General features: G+C 36.8%; 1 protein-coding gene and 1 long non-coding RNA gene across 4 annotated transcripts in view; one reads left to right on the top strand and one right to left on the bottom strand.

The window, feature by feature from the left end:
• LOC140844478 (uncharacterized) overlaps positions 1 to 26,199 on the bottom strand; it is a 242,596-nt gene that overhangs the window by 109,284 nt on the left and 107,113 nt on the right. The gene's annotated exons all lie outside the window — the stretch shown is intronic.
• FLVCR1 (FLVCR choline and heme transporter 1) overlaps positions 1 to 26,199 on the top strand; it is a 36,434-nt gene that overhangs the window by 6,780 nt on the left and 3,455 nt on the right. For 2 of the 3 annotated variants that reach the window (XM_017650866.3, XM_073216950.1), the window contains exons 3-8: positions 5,374 to 5,514; positions 19,699 to 19,766; positions 20,473 to 20,576; positions 22,323 to 22,433; positions 22,898 to 23,003; positions 23,223 to 23,334. In XM_017650866.3, the coding sequence (XP_017506355.3) occupies positions 5,374 to 5,514; positions 19,699 to 19,766; positions 20,473 to 20,576; positions 22,323 to 22,433; positions 22,898 to 23,003; positions 23,223 to 23,334 (642 nt within the window). The remainder of the gene's footprint in view (positions 1 to 5,373; positions 5,515 to 19,698; positions 19,767 to 20,472; positions 20,577 to 22,322; positions 22,434 to 22,897; positions 23,004 to 23,222; positions 23,335 to 26,199) is intronic. The other variant, XM_073216951.1, reaches the window with a different exon arrangement.

Raw genomic sequence — 26,199 nt, 5'->3', positions numbered from 1 at the left:
CTAAAGTATTCTACAGATTCAGTGCAATCCCTATCAAAACACCAATGACATTTTTCATCGAACTAGAGCAAATAGTTCTAAATTCATGTGGAACCACAAAAGACCCTGAAAAGCCAAAGCAATCCTGAGACAGAAGAATAAAGCAGGGAGTACTACACTCCCCGACTTCAAGCTCTACCACAAAGCCACAGTAATCAAAACAATTTGGTACTGGCACAAGAACAGACCCATAGATGAATGGAAAACAATAGAGAGCCCAGATATAAACCTAAGTATATATGGTCAATTAATATATGATAAAGGAGCCATGGATATACAGTGGGGAAATGACAGCCTCTTCAACAACTGGTGTTGGCAAAACTAGACAGCTACATGTAAGAGAATGAAAATGGATTATTGTCCAACTCCATACACAAAAGTAAACTCAAAATGGATCAAAGACCTGAATGTAAGTCATGAAATCATAAAACTCTTAGAAGACAACATAGGCAAAAATCTCCTGAATATAAACATGAGCAACTTTTTTTCCTGAACTATCTCCTCGGGCAAGGGACTCAAAAGCAAAAATGAACAAATGGGACTACATCAAGCTGAAAAGCTTCTGTACAGCAAAGGACACCATCAATAGAACAAAAAGGCATCCTACAGTATGGGAGAATATATTTGTAAATGACATATCTGACAAGGGGTTAACATCCAAAATATATAAAGAACTCACCACCTCAACACCCAAAAGGCAAATAACCCTATTAAAAAATGGGCAGAAATATGAACCGACAGTTCTCCAAAGAAGTAATTCATATGGCCAATAGACACATGAAAAGATGTTCCACATCACTAATCATTAGGGAAATGCAAATTAAAACCACAATGAGATATCACCTCACACCAGTTAGGATGGCCAGCATTGAAAAGACTAAGAACAGCATATGCTGGTGAGGATGCGGAGAAAGGGGAACACTCCTAAACTGCTGGTGGGAATGTAAACTAGTTCAACCATTGTGGAAAGCAATATGGAGGTTCCTCAAAAAACTGAAAATAGAAATATCATTTGACCTGGGAATTCCACTCCTAGGAATTTACCCAAAGAATACAAGTTCTCAGATTCAAAAAGACATATGCAACTCTGTGTTTATCGCAGCACTTTTTACAATAGCCAAGATATGGAAGCAACCTAAGGGTCCATTAATAGATAAACGGATAAAGAAGATGTGGCACATATACACAATGGAATACTATTCGGCCATAAGAAAGAAACAAATCCTACCATTTGCAGCAACATGAATGGAACTGGAGGACATTGTGCTCAGTGAAATAAGCAAGGCGGAGAAGGACAAGTACCAAATGATTTCCCTCATTTGTGGAGTATAACAACGAAGCATAATTGAAGGAGCAGAACAGCAGCACACTCACAAACTCCAGAAAGAGACTAGAGGTTACCAAAGGGGAAGGGTGGGGAGGGAGGGTGAAGGGGATTGAGGGGTATCATGATTAGTTCACATGGGGAAGACAGTGTAGCACAGAGAAGACAAGTAGTGACTGGCATCTTACTACACTGATGGGCAGTGACTGCAAGTGGTATGGCAGGGACTCAATAATATGGGTGAATGTAGTACCCACACTGTTTTTCATGTGAAACCTTCATAAGAGTGGGTATCAGTAATGTCTTCATAAGAGTGTGTATCAGTAATACCTTAAATAATTGTATAAAAAAAATACATTTTACTTACTAGTCTATAAGAATTTCAAGCCTCTGAGATAAAGTCTGCTTTTAAAGAATAAGTATTCCTCAGAAAGACAAATGTATTTTGAGTAACACTTAATAAATACCAAATGTATTTACTATCAGCATAAATCCTTAGAACATAACTTTGTTCTTTCCATTTTATGGATGAGAAAACTGTAGTCAAGAGACAGGAGTAGACTTCTTCAGAGTTATACAGTAATGTAAGCAGAGCCTAAATTCAAACCTATGTTTGTCTTGTAATATGTTAATATATATAATGTCTGCTGGAATCATACAGGGACACATAATGAAAACAAAAGATAATGTTTTAATCTAATTTCAAAAAGTAGATGTGGTCCTAAACAATAGATTTGCTACTTACTCATCATGGGAGAAAAAGTTTGAATGTGGTGCCCCAAAATACTCGGGGCTACTTTATGTGCCTTTTGCCAGGGGTGGAGAATAACTGCTTTAGTAGTTATTTTATTGGCACAAGTTTTTGGTGGGGAGAAGAGAAGAAGGTAGGAGGCTACTGTTTTTCAATTTCAAAGGAGAAAGAAAAAGCCATGACTTATCCTTTGAGAGGAAAAATGCAGCATAAAAAAAAACTGATTTTTTTTGAGTTCCTCTTTTTCTTTGGACCTCTTAAGTAGACTTAAGCCCAACTTTACTATATTGTGTACCTTGTAGATACAGGCTTGATTTTGTCCAAGAGGGAAGGTGACAACCTGAAACTAAAAGATGACATTTGTTTTCAGAAAATAAATCTAGGAGTTAAAGACTAGTATGAATTTGTTTTCACTTCTCATTTGAGTTCAGGTCTGAGCTATTTAGACTCATTTTATCATAGTAAATAAAAACCTTAAAAACTTAAGACTCCCTAAATACCCACGACTGCCCAATAAGCAGCAATAGTTTCTACATTCGGAAATTTTGTTTTACAACTGCGTGAGTTCTGTATTACCAATATTAATAAAAAGAGGAATCTTCTTATCTTACTTAACTAGGACACAAAGGGACTTTCAGGAAAGGACAACAGACATCCTCAACAGCGGAAAGAACAGATAGGGTGAAAGGAAGAGGAGGAATTGCAAAATCTTAAACATTTTATGTCTACAGTCCTCCAAATAAGCATATTAAAAAGTAAATACATCTGCCAACATCCAAAGGACAAACAACACCAAATGTTGGCCAGGATGTGGAGAAAGGGGAACCCTCCTACACTGCTGGTGGGAATGTGAACTAGTTCAACCATTGTGGAAAGCAGTATGGAGGTTCCTCAAAAAACTCAAAATAGAAATACCATTTGACCCAGGAATCCCACTCTTAGGAATTTACCCTAAGAACGCAGCAGCCCAGTTTGAAAAAGACATATGTACTCCTTTGTTTATTGCAGCACTATTTACAATAGCCAAGAAATGGAAGCAACCTAAGTGTCCATCAGTAGATGAATGGATAAAGAAGATGTGGTACATATACATAATGGAATATTATTCAGCCATAAAAAGAAAACAAATCCTACCATTTGCAACAACATGGATGGAGCTAGAGGGTATTATGCTCAGTGAAATAAGCCAGGCGGAGAAAGACAAGTATCAAATGATTTCACTCATATGTGGAGTATAACAACAAAGAAAAAACTGAAGGAACAAAACAGCTGCAGACTCACAGAACCCAAGAATGGACTAACAGTTACCAAAGGGAAAGGGACTGGGGCGGATGGGTGGGAAGGGACGGATAAAGGGGAAAATGGGGCATTACTATTAGCACACATAATGTAGGGGGGTGAGGACATGGGGAAGGCAGTATATACAGAGAAGACAAGTAATGATTCTATAGCATCTTACTATGCTGATGGACAATGACTGTAATGGGGTATGTCTTGATAATAGGGAGAGTCTAGTAACCATAATGTTCAAGTAATTGTACATTAACGATATAAAAAATATATATATATATATATCTGAGTTATGTCTCCTTTTGAATTAGTTGTGAGACCTGTAAAAGTAGAAGTCTGTTTTAGTTTGATGTTTTAGTTACATCATAATTAACCAATGTTTTGGTGAGCAAAGAACTTTAATTTTTTTTGTTTTTAGCAGCAAACAGGAGAATTAGAGAATTGCATAATGATATGGAAGTTTTTAAGGATCATTCTCTTTCTTTCATAGCAGTTTTCAAACCTGTTTGGGTATTGATCGTATTTGGAGAGTTTTGTGTTTACTACAAACTCTCAGGTTTTCCTGGAGGTTCTGATTCAGTGAGCCTTGGGCAGAATCTCAAAATCTGTGCTATTTTAAAATTTGTACATAATTACAGTTGACAGCCAGATCTAGCCCAGTTTCAAACTACAAAGCAGGCCTTTGTTGTTGAAGGAAAGAAATAGCCACCATTTTCACAAAAGATAATGAAAGAAAAAATTCTAATCTTTTTGAAAATATTTTGCTTCTTTCTGAATCCATTTACCTTCTTTCTGGTTTTTGAATTTACCGTATTTTATTGATTGTGAAGTATACATTTTTTTTCATGAAATCTCTGAAATTGAGATGCCTTTAATCATTAGCATCTGAGATAAGTAATTTCTAGAGACCTGCTATACAACAGCATACCTACAGTTAACAATTCTGTATCATCCACTTAAAAACTTGTTAAGAGGGTAGATTTCATGTTGTGTTCTTACCACAATAATAAAAAGAAAAACAATGGCATGTAACAGTGGCAGACATGGTTATATGAAAACTTTCTGTTGAAAATTGACAAAATTATTGAGAGCCAACATCAGACCACTTAGATTGAATGAAATGAAGTATTTTCCATCCATCTTAGCTTAAATTTTTGAGTCAATACTAAAACTAGACTTTAATTTCCTAAGTACCAAATTTTAGCAGTTCAGCTTTTCTGTCAAGTAGTCTTGACTTCTGACTAGCCAAACCCTTCAGAAATCTCTCCCTAGCCATCTGTTGCAGGAAGTTGTAGATCCTCACCTGCACAGCAACGGGCAGGCTCTAAATGTGTGGCTGAGAAAGCTGTGGACTCTTAACTCCCTAGAAAGGGACTTAAAGTATCAGCTAGAACTTAGAGCATCAGAAAACATGTATCACATTTTCATGTCTCTCAGCTCTACTCTTAGCTTTTCCATGTGCAGCTAGAGTGGGTCAGCAAGAAGTTCCTAGTTCTGCTCCCATGAATACCTTTTCTAGAGGTGTATGTGACCGGATCAGGTGATAACACTTTATATCAAATTTTAGGAAAAAATAGTTACTGACTCAAGTCTGTCCTCTAAAAGCTAAATAACATATTGGTGTGCTCCTATTTGGTGTTACCTCTAACTACAAATTGAACTAAATTTAGAAATAGAGTTGTGGAATACTTAATTTAATAAAACATTAATCTTGCTTGACTGAAATAGAATACTCAGTGGGCAAGGCTGTGGTTTACTATTGATGGTTTTGCACTTGTTTTGTACGTTGCCCAGGTCACTGAGTTCAGAGGACTGAGATGAAAATGGCAGACTATTTTTTATACTTAGATTAGTGGCAATGAAGAGCCTCCTAGAGAGGCCTTGTACTACTTCTTTAATCTTAAACTGAGTTTCTCTGCTCACTAAGGAGGGTACCTTTACTTAATTACCCTTTCCTGTGTGTTTCCAGCATTCAAAGAGAAACCTCAGTATCCACCAAGTCAGGCTCAAGCAGTTCTCAAAGACAGCCCCCCTGAAGAGTACTCCTATAAGAAATCAATACGGAACTTATTTAAAAACATTCCTTTTGTCCTTCTGTTGATTACTTACGGTAAGTGGTTTTCTTTCATTTTCTTTGTTGTCAGTATAAACCTTTAAGCATGCTAGATTCTTTTCATTTAATCTCATGGTTTGAAATTTAATGAATGAGATAGGTTTGTTAACGCTGTAAAAATAACAATTGCATATCATAAACTTAAGTTTTGAACTAAAAGCTAAAACTTCAGGATGGATTTTCTTATATGTTTAAAAAATTTTTTTAAATCTCAAGTAGAGAAGGGCTGTCGTCTTTCAAGAGTTCTAAGATATTTTAGGTCTTTATGAACTATAATTATGACTGCCATAAGCATATGGGAAAGATCATCAACAGTTCCTTTCTTTGATCCTGTATAAACTGGCATCCATTTGACTACTCAGTCAAAACTGGACATTAAAGAGGTCACCTTAACCAGGTCTAATTTTTAAAAAAATTCTCATCCTTCTAGATCTTTCAGGATAGCTGACAGATAGTTATTCATCCTCAGAGTGTAGCTTTGACTGCAGGTACCAACACATTTGGTTCCCTTCAGAGCTTTTTGATTTTTTGTTCCTTATATTAATACTGTTTATATTCACCACCAACACCCTCTATTTCTGTCTTACTTACCTTCAAAAGCCACTCACTGTGTTCTTTACATTTCGTGGGGAGCACATACACTAGTACATAATTGCATTAAAAGTTTTAACAAATTATGCCCTAACTTAAACTCTTACCCTTTTACCAAGATTACTTCTTCTATTATTTTTTTTGTTTTTGTGGAAATCATTAAACACAAAAGCAGAACATTTGAATCTAACGAATTCATATGTACTCACCACCACCCAGCATCAATAGTTATCAACATTTCACCATTTTTGCTTTATCTAGTTCCTCTGCTTGTTTTCTGGTATATTTTAAAGCAAATCCTAGGTGTTATATCATCTCATCAGTAAATACTTCCCATGCCAAAGTTCATTTTCTTGATTTTGCGGTTACTTCTACTGGTTAGCTTACCTAAAACTCCTAACTAGGAAGTAGAAAAAAATATAGTGGCTTGCTGTTATCTATTAGAGCAAATTCATTTCTTTAGCCTGTCATTTAAGGTGGCTTTTTCTACCTTCTTTTATTTTTTTTTCCCCAATAGAAAATTCTCTTTTAGTCAGATTTATAACCAACACCCTCTGAAGGATAGATACACTCACAGATGCATATGCAGACATATCACCACATGCATATATTATAATTTTGTGCCATTATTTCTTTAACCTGAAATGTACTTCTTTTTTTTCTTCAGCTGTACTGTAAGAGCTAGCTTAATGTTTACCTCACTTATGATTCATTTTGTTATTCATTCCTTTATCCATCAATAACTATGAAATATCGGCTAACTATATAGTAGTGTCCTAGATGCTGTGTAGGTTAGAAAGAAGCATGATACAGGATTTCTGCCCTCAAGTTATTATAAACCAATTGGGTAGATAATATAAACATCTGAAAAGCAAACAACAGTGTCAGAGTAATTTATCAAAAAGGTAATGACACAAGAGAAGTTGTATGGCAAGTGCATGCTAAAGCCTTCAGAATGTATAATTGGGAAAGGATAAACAGAGGGAAGGGGTGTGGTTGGCAGGAGGCACATCAGGGCAGAGATGGTGGCTGAGCTGGCCTTGAAGGACAGGTTAGAATTTGGAGAGAAAGAAGAGGGAAATGGCATGAGCAAGGGTCTTGGATGATGGTACCTTCTCTGGATACTTTAATTTCTGTGGCGTTTTTATGTATTTTTTATTTATTTATTTTTTTGTATTTAACATGGGTTTTCTTTATTAGAAAGCATTTTGTACAGTACAATAGAAGCTTACAAGTATTCTACAGAGAAAATTGCGTGCAGACTAGATTACAATAAGTCACAATACATCAATATCCCGACAATTGAGTCCCATGGTCAGATAAACTGTGATAAAGTAACGGCTCTCTTTTTTTGAAATAAAATCAGTGGTTGCCAGGAAATACTCTGCTTGCTCACAAAGAAAGTAAGGAGCAGAGAGCTTTAAAAAAAAAAAAGTGGTAGCAATCCCCAAGCCATGCATAAAGAAAGTTATGCCAGATGGCTTTTCTCATCTTATCTATCCTAACCTCAGGGAAGAGTCAATGTGTGCTTGGATTTTCCACTATTTTGCTAGTCTTGGACGTTTTCCCAGAATATCCTTACAGATACTTGGAAGGATGACCTGTGCCTTCATGGAAACATCTATCCCACACCCTCCTTTACTCGATCCTCACCCCATCAATGCCCAGGTCATGGGCAAAACCAAACATGCACTGTGGGGCTGTTTTCCTGTCTACACACCAAAAATCATACTGCCACTACCATCTTTAACTCATAAGTTAAAACATTTTGGAAATACTATATAGCATAAAAATCAAACTGCATTAAGGGATTGTTAATAAAACATACTTGTTTACTGCACAACCACAAAGCTCCCTACCCCCAGTATAACCTGACACAGCTCTTCCAAATACAGAACAGTGATGACCCTTCCTGTTTTAGGTTGTTCTAGAGGTTGCGTCCGTATTTCCCAGTCATAAGTAGACTGCTATTCCTCGATTATCTGCTTTAAGCTTTATTGGTTTATCATTGAATGGGATGAGCTGATTTATTCACACCCCAAGTCCACCTGATCCCTGCATATAGAATAACACCTATAGATTAATTGGTGACTTTAATGGCTTATACCTAAACTACTTCTATTTTTTTTTCTCTCCTCAAGGATGGTGTCCCCCTCTTGAGTTCTCATTTTGTAAAATGATGTGAATGTCCCTAACCTGAGTTCCTCCCTCTGCTGTCCTGCGGCTCTGTCCTCAGTACCTTTACATCATTGAGTTTGGTGACATTCACGTTACAGTCTTAACCCTTGCCATCACCTGGTTTATCTGTCTCTTGATTCTAATTGCTGAAAATGCTTTATGTATGAGTACTTTCCACAGTTTAGAAATAATGATTAAATAGTCTTCTAGGATGAGATTCTTTTTCCTGAAAAACGTTCTTAAATGTTCCTTGACTTTCAAAGGGACATGATTTTTCTCTCTGAAGACCCTTTTCCTTCTCCACACTTTTCATACACTTAATTTCTTCTGACATCTCCAACACAGTCTGGTCTCTGGATTTTATGTCTTTAATATTACATCATTTAATACTTGTTTATACACAAATATTAGGTGAAAAGTTATTGTTTGAAATTCATAAAGGACTTCTGTATATGTTATTTCATTTACCTTTTTGAGGTAGAATAATTATTATACCTATTTTATAAATAACGAATTTGAGTTCTCATTCCTTAATTCTAATTTTATTTATTTTCCACAAAATTTAAAAGGCACAAAGGATGTACAGTGAAAAGATGGTCTTCCTCCATCTCTATCCCCAGGCCACCCTCCTCCCCCACCCCAGAGTCAGTCCCTGGTATCATCTGAAACTTAATTGCGAGGCCAGTGCAACCTTGATATCAAAATCAGATAAGAGTATGAGAGAAAAATTATAGGCCAGTTTATCTTATGAATGTAGATACAGAAATCCAAAATAAAATATTAGCAAACCTAATCCAGCAATTTATAAAAATGATAATACATTCTGAACAAGTTTGGTTTATCTCAGGAGTAAGACACAATTTAGTACTAGAAATTTATGAATACAGTTTACCACAGTAAGAGATCAAAGAAGAAACTTTACCCACTAGCTGAGGAAAAAGCATTTGTTGAATTCAATACCTGTTGATTAAAGACTCTCAGCAAACTGTGAAGAAAATGAACTTTCTGAACCTGGTAGAGTTTATCTACAAAAACCCTATAGCAGACATCATTTTAAAGGGCGAACCTTAGATGTGTTCCCCTTAAGAATCAACAAGAAGTATCCATCAAAACAAGAACGCCTCGTGTTTCCATGCTGCTTAGCATACAACTGCATGTCCTGGCTAGCCCAGTAACACAAGGAAAAAAGTATGTGAATTGGAAGTAAAACGATGCTATTATTCAGATAATACAAAGTATACATCACACTTTAGCAAACCATGGCCAATGAGTCAAACTGTTGCCTATTTTTTTATTTTTTTTATTTTTTACTTTGGTATTATTGATATACACTCTTATGAAGGTTTCACATGAAGAAACAATGTGATTACTACATTTACCCATATTATCAAGTCCCCACCCACACCCCAGTGCAGTCACTGTACATCAGTGTAGTAAGATGCCACAGATCCACTATGTGCCTTCTCTGTGCTATACTGTTCTCCCCGTGATCCCCCACACCATGTATACTAAACATAATACCCCTCAATACCCTTCTCCCCCCCTCTCCTCCCCGGCCCAGCCCCCACACCCTTCCCCTTTGGTAACCACTAGTTCATTCTTGGAGTCTCTGAGTCTGCTGCTATTTTGTTCCTTCAGTTTTGCTTCATTGTTATACTCCACAAATGAGGGAAATCATTTGGCACTTGTCTTTCTCTGCCTGGCTTATTTCACTGAGCATAATGTTCTCCAGCTCCATCCATGTTGTTGCAAATGGTAGGATTTGTTTCTTTCTTATGACTGAATAGTATTCCATTGTGTATATGTACCACATCTTCTTTATCCATTCATCTACTAATGGACACTTAGGTTGCTTCCATTTCTTGGCTATTGTAAAAAGTGCTGTGATAAACATAGGGGTGCATATGTCTTTTTGAATCTGAGAACTTGTATTCTTTGGGTAAATTCCAAGGAGTGGGATACTCAGGTCAAATGGTATTTCTATTTTTTTTTTAGTTTTTTGAGGAACCTCCATATTGCTTTCCACAATGGTTGGACTAGCTTACATTCCCACCAGCAGTGTAAGAGGGTTCCCCTTTCTCCACATCCTCACCAGCATTTGTTGTTCTTAGTCTTTTCGATGCTGGCAATCCTTACTGGTGTGAGGTGATATCTCATTGTGGTTTTAATTTGCATTTCCCTGATAATTAGTGATGAGGAGCATCTTTTCATGTGTCTGTTGGCCATCTGAATTTCTTCTTACTGTTTCTTCATATCCTCTGCCCATTTGTTAATCGGGTTATTTGCTTTTTGGGTGTTGAGGCATGTAAGTTCTTTATATATTTTTGATGTTAACCCCTTGTTGGATATGTCATTCACAAATATATTCTCCCATACTGTAGGCTGCCTTTTTGTTCTGTTGATGGTGTCCTTTGCTGTACAAAAACTTTTTAGTTTGATGTAGTCCCATGAGTTCATTTTTGCTTTTGTTTCCCTTGCTCAAGGAGATGCGTTCAGAAAGAAGTTGCTCATGTTTATAATCAGGAAATGTTTGCCAATGTTGTCTTCTAAGAGTTTTATGGTTTCATGACTTACATTCAAGTCTTTAATCCATTTCGAGTTTACTTTTGTGTATGGGGTTAAACAGTAATCCAGTTTCATTCTCTTGCATGTAGCTGTCCAGTTTTGTTGTTGCCCATTTTTTTTTTTTCTTTTTGAGAGGGCATCTCTCATATTTATTGATCAAATGGTTGTTAACAACAATAAAATTCAGTATAGGGGGGGTCAATGCTCAATGTACAATCATTAATCCATCTCAAGCCTAATTCTCGTCAGTCTCCAATCTTCTGAAGCATAATGAACAAGTTCTTACATGGTGAACGAATTCTTACATAGTGAATAAATTCTTACATGGTGAACAGTACAAGGGCTGTCATCACAGAAACTTTCGGTTTTGATCACGCATTATGACCTATAAACAATCAGGTCAAATATGAATATTCGTTTGATTTTTGTACTTGATTTATATGTTGATCCCACATTTCTCCCTCTATTATTATTATTATTTTTATTTTTAATAAGATGCTGAAGTGGTAGGTAGATGCAAGATAAAGGTAGAAAACATAGTTTAGTGCTGTAAGAGGGCAAATGTAGATGATCAGATGATCAGGTGTGTGCCTATGGACTAAGTATTAATCCAGGCTAGACAAGGGCAGCAAGACATCCACGGATGCAGAAGATTTCTCTCAAAGCAGGGGGGGTGAGGTTCTGAGCCTCACCTCTGTTGATCCCCAAATTCTCACCTGATGGCCCCCCTGCGACTGTGCCTGTCTTAGGTTGTTCCTCCCTTGAGGAATCTTACCCGTCTCTGGCTAACCAGTCGTCTTCCGGGGCCATACAGGGAAATGTAAAGTTGGTAAGTGAGAGAGAAGCCATATTGTTTGAAAAGGTTAGCTTTTTACTTCTTTGCAGATTTATGCCCTGTGGCTTCTATGCCCAGCACCTGTCTCGAGGTATCTTTACCACCTGGAGGAATTATGATACTCGGTAAATTCGATATGAGGCATGAATTCTATTTAAGGGTTGTAATTAGGAAGAAAGAAGAAAAGCTATAGATGTAGCATATGGAAGGAAACATGGGAGGATTGATTATTTCTTTGACATATCTTCTTGTAGAGTACCTTAAGTATGTATAGGTTTTAAACTACTAACTAATTTGCACACATATTAACATAATAGGAATACGGTGACATAAACAAAGCAAATCTATAATTACCATCCATCTCCAGTGAGGCGAAGAAAACCATTTAGGCACCCTAGGCATTTGTGAAAATTTATCTATGATATGATGGATATTGTCCAATTGTACTTGAACAGTCTGAGAAAAATCAGACAAATTAAAGCAGCCCATTTCTGGGATCTGTTCACATCCCATATGTTCTTTTAACCGTAGATAGTCTATAGTCATGAGATTTTGGAGTGCTACAACTTGCACCCCTCCCAACTCCTGGTTGAGTTCCAACAGTACAGATCCGGTCAAATTCGTTGTCTCACTGTATGCACATGCCAGCCTAGACATCTCCCTCCTCATTCCTATGGCAAGTCCAGGAGACGGTGGGCTGGATGCAGCCACAACCGCAGCATCGTCCGGATCCCTGTGGAGGCATTTTGATGATCATCTCCCGGCACAAGTCCTCCAGAGAGTGCTGATGCCGGAAGCTCCTCCTCATATCGTATCTTAGTTCATTTTCTGGGTATCCAAGCTATGTTGCCCATTTTTTTAAAGTTTTGTTACATATTGCCTGGCTGCTTTGAACTACAAGGGTAGCATCAAGTAGTTACATCACAAACTGTATGGCCTGCAAAGCTAAAAGTATTTACTTTCAAGCACTTCACAGAAAATGTTTGCTGACTCTGGTCTACAAAAATAATGCAGGAGAACCTATAGAAACAATTATTACAACTAATAAGAATGAGTTCAGCAAGATTACTATGTATCTAATGATGTGAAATTAACAATTGTGTTCCTATAAAAAGGTACCTTTTATAATCGCAACCAAAACTATAAGCTGCTTAGGAATAAATCTGCCAAAACAACTTTATAAATTATGCAGTTATAGAACATTGAAAGATATAAGAGAAGACATAATTAAATAGGGGGGTATACCATGTTTATAGAAGACCTGAGATTCTGATGATGCCAGTTGACCTTATCATGTCATTGTAGTAACAAGTGCCAGTTGTAGATTTGGACTGATGGAAAGGCCAGATCCAGACACTGTTTAGGAAATTAAATGGAGTTTACTTATTGAAGGAATTAGAAAGAAGGAACTGGGAAGCACTGCAAAGAGTTTGATAATATTTCTCAGGGCAGTTGGAGAAGTTTCTTGACCTCATATTCTTCCCCAAAGGGCTGCATAGTTAGGGATCAAAATGTTTGAGTGGGAGTCCTATCACACCTTTCTTAAATGCACTTGTCCCCCTCCATACCTAGTATTACATACAGAAGGTTGGAGCATATTTGCACGTGGGATAATCTGGATAGGGACAACATTCCTAGGACAGGATTTCAGGAGTATATACAGTGTCTTTAACTCAGGCACCAAATAGACTAAGATAAAATTTTTTGAAGCAGGGCTATTTGGAGAAAATATGATTCCTCACTATCCCAACTGTTGCTGCTTGCTGTCTGAAATTGAGATAGATGCCATACTCTACATTCAGTAAGAGTGTTCCTTGCTATTATAGTCCTTTATCCAGACCCTCACTCAGGTCTGGAATAGATTCAGAAACACCATAGGGTAGAGTGCAGTAGAGTCCATGGGGCCTGACCACAGGCCTCCTTTGTTTTCCTTGCCTTCCCCAGGCTAACCCAGCTGGTTCCCTCTGCATTCTTACACTCAGTGGGACAGTGAGTAACAAAGTCAGTTACCCAGGGGGTTTTGATAAGGTCTTTAGACCAGCTGTAGGCCTCACTCTACAATCTCCAGTTTAAATATAGTTTATAATGGAACTTCACTAGTTCTAAAATTCCTGTCAGAAGTAAGAGACAGAAACAACAAAGATAATTTCTGTGATGAATAAGGTGATTCTCAGACATCAAGACTTATAAAGCACTAGAAATTAAGATACCATGAATGATCAGGGAATAGACAATGAGATTACTGGAACAAATAGAAAGCAGAGACTACCCCCGTGTATCAGTTGGCATAGGTTAGGTCATATTATAGCAGTGAAATTCTGCCAAAAATCTCTTAGTGACCTGACAGATCAAAAGTTTGTTTGTTCCCAGGGCTGCAAGTTCAATGCAAATTGGCAGCAAGGTTCTCATCAGTTACTGCGGGATTCAGGCTGACATCTTGGCAATGCTTTAATGATTACTAGGGCAGAAAATGGGAAATGTCACTTTTGGTCACATTTGAAGTCATATATGGCCATTCCACTAAGTGCCTGGAAAGAGAAGGACTAGAATATTTGAGAGCAGGTCTGATGACTAGAACATTATACACAGATGGAAACTGGATGCTTGGCAGAAGAGAAATTGTATAATAAATTGTCCTAGGATAATTGATTGGATAATCCTTAGAAGAAAAATAAAAATAGGTCTCTATGTCATACTGTGCACAAAAACAAATTGTATTACATTAAAACCCAAAGGATAAAAGTCAGAACTCTAAAGTTTTTTAGAAGCAAATATTGGAAACCATCGTTAATATTCTGAAGAGACTTAATGCAGAAAACATAAACCCTAAAGAGAAAGACTGATAAATGTAATTACATTAAAATAATGGTCTTTTCTAGAAACACCATTTTTAAAAAGTGAAGAGAAGACATACACTATGAGAAGATGTCTTCAATGCATATAACCAATGAAGGCTTGGTATCTACAATTTAAAAGTAACTAAACTAACCAATAAGAAAGGAGCAAACAATCCATGGAACCAGGCATTTGTGTGTATTGCTCGGATATGATGCTCAACCTTACTAGTAATCAAAGAAATGTAAATCAAAACCAGAGTAAGATACAATATCACATTCATTCAGATTAGCAAAAACAATTTTTTTTTAATCTGGTAAAAACAAATTTGGGTAGATGTGGAGTAAAGTAAATCTGTTGATAGTATAAACTAGTACAACCATTTTGAAGAGCAACTTGGCTATATCCAGAAAGTAGAAGTACTCCTAGATATATATTTATAAAACCCTTATACATAAGAACAGAAGCATAATATTCATTGCAATATTGTTTTACGTAGGAAAAAGTAGAAAAAGCCGTAAGTGTCCATTGACAGGAGAAGAGAGAATTAAACTGAAGTGTATTACACAGTGAACTATTTTATAGTGGAGAAAACAAATGCATAAGAACTCAAAGTATCAAAACAGAAAAATCTCAAAACCATAATACTAAGTCATACAGGAAGCAAGCTGCAGATGGATACAGATAATACAGGTGGGCATACCTCAGAGACATTGTCGGTTCAGTTCCAGATCACTGAAATAGAGCAAATACCACAATAAAGTGAGTCAAATGAATTTTTTGGTTTCCCAATACATATAAGTTATGTTTACACTATACTATAGTCTATTAAGGGCAATAGCATTATGTCTAAAAAATAGCATATATCTAAATTAAAAAATAATCGCTAAAAACTGCTGGCCATCATCTGACCTTTAAACAAGTCCTGATCTTTTTGCCGGTAGAGCGTGTTGCCTTGATGTGGGTGGCTGCCGACTGACCAAGGGTGCTGATCGCTGAAAGCTGGGGGGGCCGTGGCGATTTCTTAAAATAAGACAAGAGTGAACTTTGCCCCATCAATTTGACTCTTCCTTTTTTCAGAACAAAACATGGTGCTGTGTGATAGCATTTTACCCACAGTAGAACTTTCAGAATTGGAGTCAGTCCTCTCAAACCCTGCTTGCTGCTTTATCAGCTTTATTAATCTTTAAATCCTTTGTTGACATTTCAATAATCTTCACAGCATTTTACCAGAAGTAGATTATATCTCTAGAAGCCACTTCTTCGCTCATCCATAAGAAGCAAGTTCTCATCCATTAAAGCTTTATCATGAGATTGCAGCAATTCAGTCCCATCATCAGCTTCCACTTCTAATTCTATTCTCCTCCTAGTCTACCACGTCTACAGTTACTTCCTGCACTGTCGGCTTGAACTCTTTGAAGTCATCCATGAGGCTTGGAATCAACCTCCTCCAAACTCCTCTTAATCTTAATATTGATACTTTGACATCTTCCCATGAATCACAAATGTTCTTAATGCCATCTAGAATGGGGAATTTTTTTTATTAAGGTATTACTGATATATACTTTTCAAGGTTTCACATGAAAAAACAATGTGGTTACCACATTGACCCATATTATCGTGTCCCCCATACCCCACTGAAGTCACTGCCCATCAGTGTAGTAAGATGCCACAGTCACTATTTGCCTTCTCTATGCTACACTGCCCTCCCCATGATCCGCCCCCACACCATGTGTGCCTGTCATAATACCTCTCCATCCCCTTCTCCTCCCTCCCTCCGCTACCTGCCCTCCCACACCCCTCCCCTTTGGTAACCTCTAGTTCCTTCTTGGAATTTGTGAGTCTGCTGCTATTTTGTTCCTTCAGTTTTGCTTCATTGTTATACTCCACAAATGAGGGAAATAATTTGGTACTTGTCCTTCTCCGCCTGGCTTATTTCACTGAGCATAATATCCTCCAGCTCCATCCATGTCATTGCAAATGATAGGATTTGTTTCTTTCTTATGGCTGAATTGTGTATACGTACCACATCTTTTTTATCCATTCATCTCCTGATGGACACTTAGGTTGCTTCTATATCTTGGCTATTGTAAATAGTGCTGCAATAAACATATAGAATGGGGAATTCTTTCTAGAAGGTTTTCAATTCACTGTGCCCAGATCCATCAGAGGATTCACAATCTGCATTATGAAATGCACTTCTTCAATAACAAGACTTGAAAGTTGAAATTACTCCTTGATCCATGGGCTGCAGAAAAGATGTTGTATTAATGGGTGTGAAAACAACATTGATCTCATTGTATATCTCCATCTTGGGTGACCAGGCTCATTGTCAGTGAGCAGTAATGTTCTTGAAAAGAATGTTTTTCTCTGAGCAATAATTCTTAATACTTGGCTTAAAATATTTAGTAAACCATGTTTTAAACAGATGTGGTGTTATCCAGGCTTTGTTATTCCTGTTTCTAAAGCACAGGCAAAGTAGATTTAATATAATTATTATGGTTCCTAGGAATTTTGAAATAGTCAGTGAGCAGTGAACACTGACTTCAGGTTAAGGTCACCAGCTGCATTAAGCCCTAACAAGAGAGTCAGCCTGTTCTTTGATGCTTTGAAGACAGGCACTGACTTCTCTTTAGCTGTGAGTCCCAGATGGCATCTTCTTCCAACTGAAGACTGTTTCATCTACATTGAAAATCTGTTGTTTACTGTAGCCGCCTTCATGAATGATCTTAGCTGTATCTTCTGGATAACTTGCTGCAGCCTCCATCAGCACTTGCTGCCTCACCTGCACTTTGATGCTATGAAGACAGTTTCTTTCCTTTATCCTCATGAACCAACCTCTGCTAGCATCCAACTTTTCTTCTACAGCTTCCTCACCTCTCTCAGCTTTCACAGAATTAGAGAAAGTTAGGGCTTTGTTCTGGATTAAACTTTGGCTTAAGGAGATGTTTTAGCTAGTTTGATCTTCTATCCGGACCACTAAACTTTCTCCATATCAGCAATAAGGCTGTTTCACTTTCTTGTCATTTGTGTATTCACTGGAGTAGCACTTTGAGTTTCCTCCAAGAACTTCTCATTTGCCTTTACAACTAGGCTGTTCGGTACAAGAGGCCTGGCTTCCAGCCTGTCTTGGCTTTCGACACGCCTTCCTCACTGAGCTTACTCATTTCTAGCTTTTGATTTAAAGTGAGAGGTATGTGACTCTTCCTTTTCACATGAACACTTAGAGGCCATTGTACGGTTATTAATTGGCCTAATACAAATGTTGGTATGTCTCAGGAAATTAGTGTCTCCTCTCCTAAGGAGAAGGAGAGAGACGGGAACAGCTGGATGGTGGAGCGGTCAGAACACACACATTTACCAATTAAGTTCACTCTCTTAAGTGAGTGGAGTTTTGTTGCCCCCAAACAATGACAAAAGAACATCAAAGATTATTGATCACAGATCACCATACCAAAGATAATAATAAGGAAAAAGTTTGAAATACTGTAAGAATTACAAAAACTTGACCGAGACGAAGTGAGCAAATGCTCTAAGAAAAATGGCACCAGTAGACTTGCTCAATGCTTGGTTGCCACAAACCTTCAATTTATAAAAAAACACAGCATCTGCAATGTACGTAATGTGAAGCACAATAAAATAAGGTGTGCCCGTGTATATAAGTAAGTTTAAATACATGCAGGATAATTCTTACTGTTGTTCATAGGGACACATATATTGTAATATAATATTGAAAACGGTAAACACCAAGGTCAGGATAGGAGCTACTTCTGAGAAAGGCTAGGAACTAATTGGAGAGAACACTCCAGGCAGTGGAAGCCCCAGGCTCCCGGGCCCTGCAGTGATTATGCAGCTCTGAGGGGTGGGGCAGTGACCTATTCATCTGAATATTCTTAAGTCCATTGCCTAGCATGTGGAAAAAAAAAAAAAACTCTGCTGTGATGGACACCCTTCTACTTAAATCTTTTACAAATTAAAACCAATTCCTAAATACAGATTTCTTGGACTGAGATTGCTGGATGAAAAGGCTCCTGGTGGTTGAAACAAGAACCAGTTTGGAGATCGGATTGGAGACTGTAATAAAATAATACATTTTTAGCAAATAAAGGGGAGTTAACTTGTTATGGAAATGAAGAAATCAATTATAAATAAAGTGAGAAGACCTTACATATAAGAAGAGAAATTCTTGACATGGAATCACATATTATAAATTCACAACCCCATTTCAAAATTTACAAATATTTCAGAAGCTTCCAAATGATTCTTGTCTGCTATGCTTCAAGACTAAGCTTTCCCTGAATCTCCTCTCTACATTTTGGGCAGCTTACAGCTTTACTCACGGGAAGCATCAGTAATGTATCTTTCTGATAAATGTTGTATTCCACATTTCAAAGGAGCAAAATAAGAAAATAATGATTATTGAAAGCATTGCAGGAAGTGTCTGAATTTGTCATATTAAAAAAACAATAAGGACTGTCTAAAAAATGAATCTGAAGCAAAGATGGCAAAATGTTAGTATTTGACAAAGCTGGGTGATGAGTAAGTGTATTTGCTAGGTTATTCTCTGTGCTAGTTTCTGTGCTTGAAATATTTAATAATGAAGAGCAAAACAGTAAACTTAAGTCTCAGCACGGTTAAGAGACTTCAGTATTAAGTTACACACTATGTTCAAGGCAACACCAGGATTCAAACCTAGTCATGTGCTTCCTGATAACCAGCTGTTTTTATTGATCTCTTTTTAAGTAGACTTTAATTAATATTGTCCTACTAATTACCTGGTCAGTCTTTGACATAGGATGAGATCTCTGAAGCAGGAGTTCTGTTTCATGCTAGACTTAGCTCAGTATATTGTAGGTGCTCAGTAAACAACCTGTTGCCCCATTGCCGTATACAATGTTCTGTGTGGGGATATGATTTATGGTCAGTATGTCTGAATCTAAATAGTAAGTGGTGAATAATAAGTGTCTGTTTATAGACATGTTTATAGATGTTTTACCATCATAATCTCTAGTAAAGTTTGGTTGTTAAGTTGATCAGTCTAATTCTGAAAGGGAATGGTTCTTAATTTTCACTGTCAGTTGAGGAATATATTATGTTCTCACTCTGTCATTGAGTATTCCATATCAGATTATAAACTGGTAAATGGTACATTTATAGTTTTCTGTTTATTACTGTAGGTATCATGACTGGAGCATTTTATTCTGTCTCAACTTTATTAAATCAAATGATACTGACATATTATGAGGTAAGCTTCTGCCTACACTGTGTTGCACACATGACCAAGAATTTTCTTTATCAGTAGAAGTCCTGCTAACATAATGATAAGATTAAAGATTTATGAGCTTGTTCCTATAAAAAAAATTTGTATTTGTTTTAACTGAGAATACATTTAATTCAATTTATAAAATATGCAAAATGGAAAGCAAAAAGTTGTTATTGCTTTGGCAATACATGTCTTTTTTTAAAATTCTTTTTTAAAGAAAGAGTGCAATTGGTTATATGAAAAGAGGCAAAGAAAAAAATTTAAGGGAAACCAACAAAAATATAAAGAAATAAATATCAAGATCTGAGCTCTCTGCTTTTGAAAGGAGAAAGCAGTTGTACTATGTAAAAGCTATTAGATTAACTTCCTTTTCAGACATCTGGAAACTATTTAAGAATTCTAATAAAAATCTTTGTTCTTGTAACCATGGAGGATCAAGAAAAATGTCTTGTTTTATCTCTTTCACATTTTAGAGGGTTTTTTTTTCCTGGTTTTAAAATAGAATGTCCTTTATGTGTGCTTTACCTGTCCCCACAGCCCCACCCTATCACATGCACTGAATCTTCCTATTATATTGTATGCTTAATTTTATCTGGTTATTTCCACTGACTGTGAAAAGGTATGGGAATATGAAGAATCTGTTAGAGTTGGAAGTATGTGATTAACTTCTCATGAAAATTCTTTGAAGGGAGAAGAAGTGAATGCAGGAAGGATTGGGCTAACACTGGTAGTAGCTGGAATGGTGGGCTCAATTCTTTGTGGCTTATGGCTGGATTATACCAAAACGTACAAGTAAGTAAAGGTAGATAAATGTGTGATATACAACCTAAGGTATTTTGGCTCTAAAGGAAGCTTTACTTTTTAAGAAATCTAAAATGTGTTATACTAAAAGATGGATTCTACACTCTTAGGTTCCCTCCACTTCTGAATGTTTCCATAGTCTGTAAATTGTCTTATTTTCTTGGTTATATTTATTTCAACTTAGAGAACCTGGATACCTTATGAGCCTTCTTTCCCTCTGATAATGTATGCATGCATACTACTTCAGAAGCAATCATTTCTATTCTCAGAAAAGCCCTTTCTGAGAAACATTTGACTTTTGACAGGGACTTTCTACTGCTTTTGTTGTGAGCTTAAAAACAAACAAAAGGTTGCTTTTCCCATTAAAAAGTTATTATTGAGCATAAGGCTTTTTTTGGTAAAAAATTTTTGTCTAAAATGTTCCCAAACTATAACATCACTAAACTATAATACATAATATAAAAATACTATATTAATTGTACATCTACAGGGAAACAGCAAAATGCTAATACAGAAGAGAAGTGACTAATACCAATTGGGAGACTGTGAAAGGGGTTTAACAGCATCTTTTGCACTGGGCCTTCAAATAGCTATTTTTTCTAACAGACAGAAATATCCCTTCTGCTTGGGAAAAATGAATGAATGAAACTGTGAATGAATAGACAGAATGGAATGAAATAAAATGAATAAATGAAATATGGATTTGTGTCCTGTGTACCTTTTCAGGGCACAAGCATTAGATGCCTTCCAAAATACTTGAAAATACCAAAATACCAAAATATCTTGAAATTCTCCAAGATAATGTTCCCATAATTTAAGACAGCACTTGACTGTGGCTTCATTATTATGAAATGGTAGTTTAGATAAAAACCCATAAAATTTGTGGATGAAGAGAGCATATGTAACGAATTTACTAGTAATCGTCTGGTACATAATGAGAAAACTCGATCGGCAAAGAAATGGGTTCGTTGTTGCCCTGGTTTCCTTCTCAGGGAAATCGCCATTCATCCACCAAACTCGTGTTGTGTGCATCACTTTTAGCTGGGAATTGCAGCAGGCGATTCGATTCCTGTCCTTAAGACATTTGTGATCTAAATGGGGAAACAGGCATTCACATATGAAAGGTCAAATAGTAACATAACAGACTAAATTAGATGTTGTAAGTTCAATAGATGTCAAGTGCCAGTTACGTAGGTAGTAAAATGATAAGGGAGTTTGGAAGATGGTTTTGTAAGCGCCACTTCGGAAGAGATGGAATTTCATCTGAATCCTGAAGTACAGATAGGGAACTGCCCCATTTGGCGGCATAAAAATGATTTTATCCATATAAATATCCCTCCTGTCTGAGCATTGGATATAGTGTGGATTTTGTTGTCTGCGGCCACTGAATCTTAAACTTTAGCTTCAAAGTACATACTTTGGTGAAACATTTCCCATGAGAGGAAAACCTACTCTTGAAAACCGAAGAACTTACTACTATATGGACAGAGCAGTGGCAAGCCACGTGGCTTTTTATTTTTTCAGTACAGTATTACTGATATACACTCTTATGAAAGTTTCACATGAAAAAACAAAGTGGTTACTACATTTACCCATATTATCAAGTCCCTACCCACACCCCAATGCAGTCACTGTCCATCAGTGCAGCAAGATGCCACAGATCCACTATGGAGCCACGATTTTTATGTGTCTAGAAGAATCGGACAAACTACTAACAATTTCATGTTTTTGTTTTAGACAGACTACTCTGATAGTTTACATTTTGTCTTTTTTTGGAATGGTTATATTTACCTTCACACTGGACCTTGGATACATTATCATCGTGTTTGTTACTGGAGGGGTGCTTGGGTAAGTGTCACATGTGTTCAGGAGGAATGCGGTTTAATTCTCAAGTATTATTACTGTGGTTTCCACTTTTTCTTTAATGTTTTAAACTTTAAGGGATCTGTCCTAGTCATATAAATGTATAATTATTTAGAAATATAAAAATAGTTTTAAGCTGTTTTTTGGTACATGTAGGTGGAAAATGGATAAACTTAATCCACATGACTTTATCTAGTTAGACAACTGACTGAGAAAAACAGAGGTAAATTTTTCTCGAAAAGAAAAATCAGGAATTGTTTTGCTTCTCAGTTCTCGTCATCTTGGACTGAATGGTGAATAATAATAATAATGCCTTTCTTTCATATATCAACTCAAAATATTCATTGATTTGATCATTAGAATAGGCCTGAGAAGTAGAATGATTGTGTCAGTGTGTGATGCTGTCCTCCTGTTAGTTCTTTTCTGTAATTCTGGCTTTATTCTCCTAGTTTCTTCATGACTGGCTACCTCCCCCTGGGTTTTGAGTTTGCTGTTGAGATCACTTACCCTGAATCTGAAGGTACTTCGTCGGGCCTTCTTAATGCTGCTGCGCAGGTAAATCCCGCTTCCTCCGAAACCTGAGGTGATCGATCCACCAACTATTCTTAGTGGATAGTGAGTTTAACTATAGTTTTTTTTTGTTTTAAAAATTCTACCTTTCAGTGAATGTTTCAGGAGGCCAAATAATATGAATTAAATAGTTCTGGGGAAAACTTTCCACTTATTTTAAAGAATGCACACTTTGTAAAAATTATTTCTCTTATTTTATTTTAGATATTTGGAATTTTGTTCACATTGGCTCAAGGAAAGCTCATATCAGACTATGGTCCTAAGGCAGGGAACATTTTCCTGTGTGTGTGGATGTTTGTAGGCATCATTTTAACAGGTAAATGAGGGTATTTTCCTGGGTACCTAAGGGTACTTGGTCATGTTGTCTTTAATAATTTTCATGTGTACTGATTCTGAATGGTTTAGCAGAATTCTAGGAGAAAAAATGAGGTAAAAAACCAAGGTAGTATCTGTTTTCTTCTAAAAAAATGAATCTATTAATTCATTTTTTAGGTTTCAAATCCAATACAACTACTGTGCATGGAAAACAAAACTTGTATCTAGAGTCACTCAGGACTTGGAGTTGGTGGATCTGGCCTCAAGTTCTGATTCTGGGGCTCACTAGCTGAGGGAACACAGACAAGTTACTCACCCTTTCAAATCCTCCTCCCCTCATTTATATGATAGGGTATTAAAAAGCCTGCCTTAGAAGTTGCTATGAGGGTTATTGGAGGTGGTTCACGAAAAGCTCTTAGTACTGTGCCTGGCACCTAGAAAGTGCCTGATGACATTAGCTTTCATTATAATGAAGTAGTGGTGGTAAGAAGTCAATTGGTGGTGGTAGAAATAGGATGTGGGATGGTTAGCCTGTTCTTATACTTAGGTATAATCAAAATAGACTTGGGAAACCGAAAGTTTCTGTGATGACTGCCCTTGTACTGTTCACCATGTAAGAACTTATTCACTATGTAAGAATTTGTTCACCATGTAAGAACTTGTTCGTTATGCTTCAGAAGATTGGAGACTGACAAAAATTAGGCTTGGGGTGCATTAATGATTGTGCACTGAGCATTGACTCCCCTATACAGAATTTTATTGTTGTTAACAACCATTTGATCAATAAATATGAGAGATGCCCTCTAAAAAAAAAAAAAAATAGACTTGGGAGAAAAGACAGTAGTGCCCCACATGTAGAGAAAGAGAATGTAAAAGAACTTTTATCCATAGTGTATCCACGCATAGAAGCATAAAAATGGATTTAGGAACAAGACTTATGTCCAGCAATGCTTCCAGGTCCATGTTGGATTCTACTGTTACTTCACTTTGCTGATTTCTTTCCACATCCTTTTATGAACGCATAGAATCAAGCAGAAATTCTTTTTGAAACCCCAAATATGTACAAGTGGTAAACACTGATTTTGAAAATACGCAATCACCTAGGGTCACTGACATTCATGTTCCAAGAGTGTTGATGTACCCTGTGTCCTCGAAGAACATCGTAGCATGACAAAGTTTTCCGCATTCTCTTCAGTCAGCAAAATAACATATACAAAGCTGTGAAAATATAATACATGAACTGCCTTAACTGTTGATGTGTTGTAATTCCATATTGGTTCTTAATTCCCAGAGAAGTAGCATATATCTATCAAGTAGAGTGTCATTGTTGAGCCAGAAAAGGGAGCAGTTTTGTACTCTTGTTTTCATGTTACTTTTATAATCAGATCTATATATATTAATGCAAACAAAATAAGTATGGAAAATTAATTAGAAGTAAAAAATTTTTTTAATTCTATGCTGGTACTTCTGCCATCTATAATGTTAATTTCTCTCACGTGTTGAGTATTTTCTTGTAGAGGGTGATGAATTTTATATCCAGTATTCATTTGTATAGACAAAAATGAGGGCTGGGCAATTCCTGAGATGGAATGCAGGTGGGACCTTTTCTTTCACATTTTTTTCCCTTAGAATTGCTGGGAGTTCTTGTTTTAACGTAGGAATTATTTTAATGCAATGCGGTTTGCCTTTTGAGTAATGACAGCTCCCTGTCCTTATTATTTATCCATAGCCCATTTGTATCCATTGAAAAGAAGTAGGTGATGATGCCATTCATGGTGTTTCTAAATTCTATAATTAGTATAATGGTAAAGAAATATACAATTTCTCTTATTAAAAAATGAGTGAGAACCTCTTTGATCTGCAAATCATATGACGTAGAAGTGAGAGTCAGTGGCGATCATTGCTGCACGTTAAAGCACAGTGCTTTTAATATCTAGGCCGCTTTTAAATATCTCCTTACATAATATCACCAGTTGCTTTAAATTCATTTAAATGCATTCAGAAAAGCCTTTTTACATATATCCCAATAGCTCAGCATAAGTACTGAATTTCCAAAATATTGATATCAGTAATAGAGCAGAATTATAAGGGGCAAGCATTAAGACGGACTTTTAGGACACGATTTTACTTCCATCCTTTATTTTTACTTTGCTTTATGACTGCTTACTTACCCACAAACACATCTTACTTTACACTTTCTTTGAGTAGTCTATGGCTTAACTACCACATTAACACTAGTAACTTCCAAATCTATATCACTAGACCCTGATCTCTTTGATATTTCAGACCCATGTGTCCAATCCTATATCTATCGCTAGACCTGTGTGTCCCACGGGCTGACATTTTATACTCAGCCTGTCCAGAGCCCAGCTTGCCATCTTCCCACCACTCCTATTCCTCTTGTGCTGTCAGTGTCAGTCGCCAGGACCACCATCCATTTAGTTGCCCAAGAACTTATGTCATGCACTTCCCTTCCATCTCCATTTTTCATATCCTATCAAACCACCAAGGCTTACTGGTTCTATTCTGAAATCTGTCCCTATATCTCAATTTCTTGCATATTCAGGACTTACCATCTCTTAGCAGGGTTAAAGCCTCTAGTCTCACTACCAAAACCACCCTCCCCAGAGCTGCCAGATTGAGCTAATATGTAGGCCTAATTGGTGTCCTCACCACTCACATGCAGTATAAACTCTTACGCAGAATACAGGATACTTAGCAACCCAGCCTCATATCCTGTGACTTCCCTCTTGGACTTGATGCTCCAATGATCCCAAACTGCCTATAGTACCAAGAATAGGCTAGCCTCTTCCTGCCCAGTTTCTTGGCATACACTGTTTTCTGCCTACCGTGAATGCCTTCCTCT

The sequence above is a fragment of the Manis javanica genome, chromosome 11 (genome assembly GCF_040802235.1).
Source record: "Manis javanica isolate MJ-LG chromosome 11, MJ_LKY, whole genome shotgun sequence".
Classification (NCBI taxonomy): Eukaryota; Metazoa; Chordata; class Mammalia; order Pholidota; family Manidae; genus Manis; species Manis javanica.
This window is presented reverse-complemented; position numbering and strand designations above follow the sequence as displayed.